Source organism: Numida meleagris, chromosome 1 (assembly GCF_002078875.1).
Source record: "Numida meleagris isolate 19003 breed g44 Domestic line chromosome 1, NumMel1.0, whole genome shotgun sequence".
Classification (NCBI taxonomy): Eukaryota; Metazoa; Chordata; class Aves; order Galliformes; family Numididae; genus Numida; species Numida meleagris.
Genome location: NC_034409.1, coordinates 90,424,097 through 90,433,793, shown reverse-complemented (window position 1 = coordinate 90,433,793; position 9,697 = coordinate 90,424,097). Strand labels below are relative to the sequence as shown.

The 9,697-nt window shown below is 41.0% G+C and overlaps 1 protein-coding gene across 1 annotated transcript; it reads left to right on the top strand.

The window, feature by feature from the left end:
* On the top strand, nucleotides 790–9,506 carry PDZK1 (PDZ domain containing 1). Its single transcript, XM_021402667.1, has 8 exons — nucleotides 790–2,608; nucleotides 2,911–3,163; nucleotides 4,101–4,237; nucleotides 5,514–5,709; nucleotides 5,942–6,138; nucleotides 6,603–6,797; nucleotides 7,435–7,734; nucleotides 8,686–9,506. The coding sequence occupies exons 1-8, from the start codon at nucleotides 2,399–2,401 to the stop codon at nucleotides 8,761–8,763; spliced, it is 1,566 nt and encodes a 521-aa protein (XP_021258342.1). The 5' UTR covers nucleotides 790–2,398; the 3' UTR covers nucleotides 8,764–9,506.

Sequence of the window (9,697 nt, the reverse complement as noted above, 5' to 3'; positions counted from 1 at the left end):
GGAGTATGCAAATCAAAATCCACAGCCTGCCCATACCATGCATGCTGAAATGCCCCATACTCCAGCTTCAGCGACATCCCTGCCAACTCCCCACTTCTCACCCATAATTTTCTATATGCTGCCCAACTAACCTTAACAACAAAATTTTAGCTTCAGTAGCAAATACTCTATAGCATGAAGGGCTTGGAGAATACGCCCTATGAGGAGCGACTAAAGTAACTGGGGCTGTTTAGTCTGGGGAAGAGGAGACTGAGGGGAGACCTTATTGCTCTCTTCAAATACCTGAAAGGTGATTGCAGTGAGAGCGCGGTTGGTCTCTTCTCACTGGTGACAGGTGACAGGACAAGGGGAAATGGCCTCAAGTTGCGCCAGGGGAGGTTTAGGTTGGATATCAGGAAAAACTTTACAGGAAGGGTTGTTAAGCACTGGAACAGGCTCCCCAGGGAGGTGGTTGAGTCACCATCCATGAATGTGTTTAAAAACCGTTTGGATGTGGTGCTCGGGGACATGATTTAGCGGTGGGTTGTTAGAGCAGTATGGTTAGGTTGTGGTTGGACTTGGTGATCTTGAGGGTCCTTTCCAACCTGAACAATTCTATGATTCTATGATTCTATGGGTAGCCAGATGTACTTCAGCAGTAGGCTGCTATCAAGATCATGGAGAAATGCTAGCTACTTCTAAAAACAAGTAAAAGAAATAAAAAGGCCAGTTTCCATACACATTAGTTATATGAGTGATATATAGAAATGGAAAAAAAGAAAACACAGAATTGTAAAGAAATCATGCAGACAGATGAACTTTCTTAGTATTTATTAGGCTGAGATTATTGGCTAACTTCTGCAAAAGATCTTTGGTCTTTTCACATACTTCTATCAGGAGTGAGAAAAAACAATCTGTCCAGTAAGACACACATCAAGAGTGCTAATTACCTGGACGGAGAAAGTTGCCATCATTTATCTTGTTCTTATGTCATCATGGATCTTTAGCAGGAGTTCCTAAGATAAAAAGATAGTGAACTTTGGAATTGTTCCTTGATTACAACTACTGCTTACTTTCTGAACATAATGTCTCTCTTATTGACCCACCCAAGACAATTTCATTATAACATAAAAGCATAGAATATTTTAGATTGGAAGGAACTTCTGGAGGTCATCTGGTCCAACAGCTCATGCAAAACCAGGCCAAATTAGATCAAGTTTCTCAGGGTGTCATCCAGATAAGCACCTCCAAGGATGGAGATTCTGCGGCCACTCTAGGCTCTTGTTCTAGTATCTGAAAGCATCCAAGATTAAAAAGCTGTCCTTACATCTGTCTAATTAGAATTTTCCTTGCTGTAATTTGTATCTGTTACCTCTCATCAGTATTAACATCCAAGAATAATATGGATCTGTATTTTTCTGCACCATCCAGTTAGGCACTTGAAGACATAAATAAGATCTTTAATTTACTTTCTTTTTCCAAGGTTGAACAGACCCAGCTCTCTCAGCCTCTTTGAATGTGTTGCGCTTCAAAACCTAAGCCACCCTAGTGGACTAGCTCCAGTATGTCAAAGACACGGAGAGCTCAAAACTAGAGACAGCACTCACATGTAGCCTTACAAGTGCCAAACAGCAGGGAACAATCCCTTGACTGACTTGCTGGATATATTCTGATATTGCCCACTATACAGTTCACTGCAAAGCTACACCGACTCATGTTCAGTTTGTGCACTTGCATGTTGTCCTGCAAAACTGTCTGCTTATCAGCCAGCAGCCAGCCTGTGCTGTTGTTATGCGTGGTCTAGATACAGATTTTTTCCACTTTTCTTTGTTAAATATTGCGATATTTCTGACAGCTCCTTTCTCCAGCCTGTTGAGGTCTCTCTAAATAGCATCCCTATCCTCCAGCCTATTGACTGCTCCATCAGTTTGTTGAGGATGTATTCTGCCTCACTGACCACGTCATAAATAAAGATGTTAAACAGTATCAGTGCCAGTATCAACCCTAAACAATGTCACTAATAAGCAGCCAACAGCTGGATTAAGTACCACCAATAAAAACCCTCTGAACCTAATGGCTCAGCCAATCTTCTGCCCGCCCACCTAAAGAGTCTGCTTATCCAGTCCATATGTCAACAAAGCGTCTACACTTACTGTACAAGAGACGCTCTCAAAGGTATTGCAGCAGCTCAGGAGAACAGCATCCATTGTTCTATGCCTGTCACAGAACCAGTTGATTCATCTTGGAGTTGGCAGGTAAAAAGGATTCATTTCTTCTCCCTTTGCACAGCTGGATTTCCCAAGAAACCAAACCCCAAGGATTCTGAAGCAAACTGTCTCAATATGTATTTACAGGGAACATACATAGGTCAGCATACTGTTTCTACTCACAATTACCTTTTCTATCCTGTTTTGTAGAGATGACTTCTGTTCTCAAGCCCCGAGAATGCAAAGTGACCAAAAAACCCAACAAGAGCTATGGATTCTTCCTGCGTGTGGAGAAAGACACAGCAGGACATCTCATCCGGAACGTGGAAAAGAACAGCCCTGCTGAAAAGGCTGGCTTGAAGGATGGAGACAGAGTCCTCAGGGTTAATGGTGTGTTTGTAGACAAGGAGGAACATACAAAGGTACATACCTGTTTAGTCTGGGGTCTACATCACTTCCCATGATCCAGACCCACTGCCACTATTGGAAGCTTTCTCTTCCATTTCTATGGCATCTTCAGCTGGGAAGTCCAAGAGCTGAGTCAACTGCTCTGGATATCTCCCCGCATCATTGATTATCCATCATGGGTATGAAATGCCTTTGAGGTGCTCCATAGTGCATAAGCAGAGGGATGTAACAACAAAACCAGTAAGGAGTGTAATCCTCCCTGGGGAAAGCTTTTAGGTCAATCACTCCGCTTGCCATTTCACCTCATCCATTACAGGTGGTGGAGATTGTGAAGAACAGTGGAAATTCTGTTGTATTTCTTGTTCTGGATGAAGCATCTTATAAAAAGGCAGAAAAGGAGGGAGCGAACTTGGAAGAGCTAGGTCGAAAGGTATCAAAAGGAAAGAAGAAGGAGAAGCAGCCCACATTGCCCGTGGCCAATGGAGCAATCACTGCAGTTCCACAACCACGGCTCTGCTACTTAGTGAAGGAGGAGAAGGGCTATGGCTTCTCCCTGAAAACCACAGAAGGTGAGAGCCTGGGGAGGACAGATGGTATACATATGACAGCCACAGTTGAGGGGGGGCGGGGGGCGAGGTTTTACACAAACTGCTTTTGGTAACAGAGGGGAAGTAAGAAGCAGCAAGATGGTTTTAGATCGATCTCCAGTCAATTTCTGTACAACATATGGTTTCCTGAGGACTATATTTTTAATAGGGTAGTAAAAAGCCAAAAAAAAAAAAAAAGAAAGAAAAGAAAAAAGAAAGAAAAAACCACCAGAGCAGTGGTTTTCATCTACCAAAACCACTTCCGCAGCTCATGCTTGAATACCAGATATACACTCAAACTGCTGCTTTAAGTCCTATTCTATTCCCCCAAATCACTTCAAAAACTGGAACACAAAGTTCTAGTCAACTGTAATAAAAAGAAGACCAAATGCTTCTCCTGATTCACTTTGTTTAGAAAGTGAGGAATTTTCAGTCTCTTTCACACCTGCCTTTCTTACAAGGCTAGTCAACAGAAGAGGTAAACCTTCAGGAAATCATCAACTATGAACAGGATATTTCAGAATGCAGTGCAACCGAAAGATCAAATATCTTTCAAACACAGGAAATTCTGGTATGTAAAACAACACTAAAAATAGCTTGTCACTTACAATATAAAAAAAAAAAAAAGGTCCCTTTCAGCCATCTTCATCAGCCCCTTTGGCACTCTTGGGAGAGAAATAAGATTGAGTTGCAGTGAAAAAAACACCTTCCTCCCCCCCCAGAAGTGATTTTTCCTGGGCACAACAACAGAAATAAGAGACAGAGGTGCGTCTACATTGAAGATTTGCAGTGCCACTATAATACACACATAAGCAGAGACCAAGAGTGTCTAAGGACATCGGTACTGAATTTTCCTAGCCATCAAATGCAAGCACGTTTCGGTGAATTATTCTGTGTAATGAGTTATCATCTATTTTAGGTCAGAAGGGGTTGTTCATAGGGGACCTGGCATCACAAGGAGCAGCCGCAAAGGCAGGTGTCCAAAACAAAGATCGCCTGATTGAAATCAATGGAAAAAACGTGGAAAATGACACCCATGAGGAGGTGGTGGAAAAGGTATTTGTTTGCGTACTGATTCATTTTCTGTTCTGGTCCATTCTCACAGCAACTTGTCGGGCTTACTAAGGAGGCAGGTCTGGCTAGTTTGAATGCTTCACAGTAAATCCTGGAAGCTACTGTTTATACACTACCAACACAGCAGAGTCCCCCTCTGCTTTGGCTTTGTTGTCATACAGCCTCTTGAACTGACTTTGAATGAACACTGCCGTCAAGACAGGCCAAAAAATTCTAAATATGAGAATTATACAAGTGCCAGAAACCATATTAAATAAAACATGCTCTGTTCCTAGAAGTCCTGGAAATACTCCCAACAGTAAGAGGGCAAGTCATTAAATGTGGCTTTTAGGGCGGGAAGAGGAGTAACTTTCTAATGATACAGGCAGCATGGAACAGGGTGAATTCATGATTTTAGACAGCAGTTCCTTTATTCTGCTAAGAAGTCCAAGATTAATGAAAATTACACTGCAAGTCATCTTGCTGCTTACCCTCAGCTGCAAAGAACATTGCTAATGAGACTTCCAGTTCTCCACTAATGGCACTGCTAAAACACAGCTGGAGCTGAAGAGATTTCAGAGGGCTGGTCATGCCCCAGCATTCCAGCAACACAATTCAGTGCATGCTACTAACTATGTAACTGTGCAACACCTGTGTTTTTTGGGGCCACAAACAATCAACTGCAGCGACATTCATTCAAATGAGTGAAGAGGGCACCTAATGAGCTAGAAAGCAGTTGGAGAAAGATGGAATTAAAGGGAGAGGTAGAACAGACAAAGATCTTCAGAATTAGTCATACAGGGACACTGAAGAGCACCAAGAGTGTGACAGAAACTTAACACTAGGGAAAAGACAAGTTATCTGCTTGTTGCTGCTATAATCTAAAGTAGTGATATAGATGGCATGACACATCTATAATATGAGTTTCAGGTTCAGATGAGAGCCAAGCACTACCTACTGAGGCTTTCTGGATTTTACTGTCACTGCATGCCATCCTTATGGCTGTTAGGTGGCTCAATTCTACAGCTAATTATTCGGAGACGAGGAAAACAGCAAGAAATACAGAATATATGCAGGATCTTGTGTGTCTGAGATCTTGACATGGTCCACATTACTAAGAAAAAAAGGAAAAACAAACCTACAGTAGCCTCGCCCAGATCTTCCAGCTGATCAGCATCAGCAGTACTCACACCACTGGTCTATCAGTAAGCCAGTTACTGATGCAGCTACAGTTGTTTTTGAAGGGGTCAAATCTGTGACTGTACATGTACTAATGCAGGTAAAGAAGTCTGGAAATCATGTTATCCTTCTACTTTCAAATGAAGAAACGGACCGCTATTACACAAGCCGGAAGATGGTGCTAAGCAAAGAGAACGCCAACCTAAAACTCCTTCCTCTTAAACCAAGACTTATTGAGCTTCAGAAGGGAAAAAATGGTTATGGCTTTTATCTACGGAAGGAACAAAACACAAGTGGTAAGAACCAAGTTAACACAGAGGCCATGGCATTTGCTATACAGTTTATTCCTTTATTCCTGTGCAGTTTGCAGACCTCATTCTCTTGTCTGGCTTCTTAACAAGCCTACACCAAGGAAACTGTCTCAACCTCAAGTGCAATTTCAACAATAGCTTTTACCACACAGAATACCATTAAACTTACCAAACATAGTCCTTCACATCCATCTTTTTTTTCCCTTTCTGATCTTAGATCATGTAATCAAAGATGTTGATTCCAAGGGCCCAGCAGCCAAGGCAGGTCTCAAAAATGATGATATCTTGGTAGCCGTCAATGGTGACCGAGTGGATGCACTGGATCATGACAGTGTAGTGGGAAAGATTAAGCAGTCTGAGAAAAAAACCACACTGTTGGTAGTGGATAAGGAGACTGACACCATGTATAAGCTGGTAAGTAAATGCAAGCTACTGCTAAGGATTCGTAACTTATCATTAAAAAAAATCAGAAGCAGCAGTGACACAGAGAATTCTTCATCTTGCAGCAAGGGTCTAAGATATACCCAGATTTCAGCAACTCTCCTTGCACTTGTGTACCAAGTCACTAAACATCCACATTTTTGGCCTCTTCCATGTTTTCAGAGGCACTGTTGGAACTATTCTGAATTTGAACGCACCATAGGAAAGGCTGGAATAAGATGGCAAAATCAGAATTAAATTGTTGTGTAACCTTTTATGAGCAATACAAACCTTGTCACATGGATCAACCCTGCAGCTTCCCACTCAACAAGACAGTAATAGCAAAGAGTAGCTCATTGCATCTTGTATCTGAACCATTAAAGTGTTCCAAGCAAAACATATTTAGCAAGAAAGCTCCAGATTTTATATTAAAGTTTTCTTTGTCACTGTTTTTTCAGGCTCAGATTTCCCCCTACTCATATTACTACAAAGTACAAGACCCAGCTCCAGCTAAAACAGAGGAAAGAGTGGAGCTGCACGCTGAGCAGAAAGTGAACCACAAGCCAAGAGTCTGCAAGATGGTGAAAGGGCCTAGTGGATTTGGTTTCAATTTAAACATGAACAAGAACAAACCTGGACTATTTATTAATGAGGTACTAATGTAAGATTATCAACAATTTGAAAGCTTGGGTAGTACGTTGGGCAGCCTTCTCCTTTCCATCCTGTAAACGTGCTCAAGAAAAAGCATAAGAAAAGGCAAACCTCTTCTCCAGCTCTCTTAGAAAAGTTATAATAGTTTAAAGTCAGACGTATACTCTAGGATCAATGTTAAAAGTAAACACCAGAAAACCTCATTCCTCTCATTCCACTAGATATCTAAAAGGAAGGAAATCCAAATGTTGACTCGTTTTTGCTTTTGTTCATAAGGCTGGTGTGTAAAAAATTAGTGCTTTAAATGCAGATCTTTGAACCCTGAAAATGAAAGAGACAACTTTCCCCTCCACTTCTCTGAATTTCACAGCTGGCAAGAGTGAATCTTCTGTTACCCCAAATTACATCTGTGCCTTTTGTTTTCTCAAGGGGAGGGGTTCCACACATTACTAAAGAACATGTCAATGTAGTAAAGTTAAATTTAAGTTTCACTGTCTAGGCCTATTATCTATCCCATTTCGATTCTGCCCCACAAATCTGCTCCCTGCCATGCTTATTTGGACAGCCTAGCAAACCACCAGTTGCTAATGCACCTTTTCAATGTTATGCTAATATCACCGTTTGAACTTGCCTTTGCAGGTACAAAAACACGGGCCAGCTGACATAGCAGGGGTAGAAAATAATGATGTTTTGGTGGAAGTAAATGGGGTGAATGTGATAAATGAGCCCTATGACAATGTCGTGGCAAAAATCAAAGAGAGTGGTGACAAAATAACGCTACTGGTGTGCAGTCAAGATGCTTACAAATACTTCCAGGACCAGAACATTCCCATCACAGACTCTATGGCAGATCCAGTCCATGGTACTTCTGAACCTCCTGCTTATACAGAAACCTCAGCAGCAGAGTCAGAGAGAACCTCACCTGAACCAAGAGAAAGGGTGAGTATTACCATATTAAGTAAATGCTGAGGGATCACTGAGGAGATATTAAAACAACTTATAACTGCTGGGTATAACTGAGCTAGGATCTTCAATTTTTACAAGTCAGTCGAAGTTATCAACAGGGAAGCTGTGATCTGATGATTGTAAACAACTCTTCCTTTCCCCAGGCATAATGCAGGTGAATATCTTTAATGCAAGATTAAATTACAGAAAGAATGCACACACAAGAGACTTATGGAACAAGACAGTCCACACACTGCAATCCTCAATGAGGCAATACTCCCCTTTAAGTGTTAAAAAAAAAAAGTCCTTACGTACACCAAAAAGCATAACTTACTTTTGGAGAAATTAGGTGAAATATTTCAAAACATATTTTTTTTTTTTTAGAAGAGCAGTTGAAAGGTTATGATGACATTTTCAAGGAGACTGGCTTCTTAATTATTTTGTTCACGTGATGCTGGTAAAAAGAATCTGAAGTATGACAGAAGTCAGAAAAGCAGCAAAATGCTTCTTGAAACAGTCGTTTTGAATCTTCTTTGTGGTCAGCCTTAAGAACTTCAGTGCCTCTTTTTGATCAAGCAAGGGAGACAGACAGGAATAATAAGACTGATACTGCCTCCTATCTTCCTACCTATTTTTCATGACCCTTCTCTGCAAATATCCAGCTGCCAGGTTTTTCAAAAGTTCTGACAGAAGATTAGCACTAGTCTTGTGTGCAAATTCACCAGATATGGGAATTAAACAACAGGAAACTTCTATGAAACAATTTTCTCTCTAAAACATAGCTAACCAGAAAGAGCTTCAATGACAAACGATTCTATGATTTACTGGCTCACTATGCCATCCAAACAAGTATGTGATTAGTGCAGATTAAAGCAGGAGTCCTTCATAACACTAGCGTGTTTACAAACTAAAAATAACCAGAACGTATTTGTTACTCCTCTGCAGGCAAGCTCATCTTCCTCTTCACAATCAGCTGCCTCAGCAGGAGCAGACAGTGACAGCAGCGATGACACAAGGTTCTGAGGAGACAAACTACGCCGAGAACAAAAAAGAAATCTTCCAAATTCTCTGTCTTCAATCACTCTTTGCTACTGCAACTCCAGGACTTGACTATCCCTACGACTGCCAGAGCTGTAAGGGACCGCATGTCTTACTGAAATGCAGCTGCCTGAAATAAGCACTTCAGCATATCCTGCAGTCTCTTAACATGCTGCAATTGTACTTGATTCACAAAAAGCCTTGTGAAGTGGGGAGTAAGCCACTTACTACTGTAAAGGCTTTAATAATTAGAGGTACATAGTTAAGTATACTGCAGCAAAGGGAGGAAAAAGTTCATAAATTCCGAGCCTTTTAAGGATAAGCTTTTAATAAAGACCAACTGATTTCTCACCATCTCCCAGTAGAGGCAGTTCTCCTTCTAATCCAAACCCATTAACACAACCTTGGAGGTGACGATCTGTGCTGTATTTGTGGCAGTACAACCTCTAGGATATGTCATAAACCAACATACTCCATGCAATACACTCCTTCTTTCTACTAACACTGCAGAAATTTCTTTCAAACATTAAGTTACCTTCATAATTCATAACTCAAAACCTAAAACCTTTAAGCACCGTTTTCTCTCCTCTGTCTACATTTGTGGATCATAGTGGTTAGAAGTGTAATTCAGTCGTGCAGGTTTGTCTAACTCCAAGTCAGCAACACATTGTCTTGGATGTGATATAAATGGCTCTGCAACATTGCTATTGTATGCTTTGCCTCTTTCCTGTATACCAAAGACAATATAGAATTAAATTGTTCTGAGTGGTTATTTTTTTTTCCCAGGTCCTACCCTTACCACCTAAGATTTATGTTCCAGAATTATCTTATAACAAACAAAGACTGGGAGTGTGTCTGTGGGAAGCTACGAGTTCAAGTCACATGAATAAAATTTAATTTTATGCCTTGAATGACATCA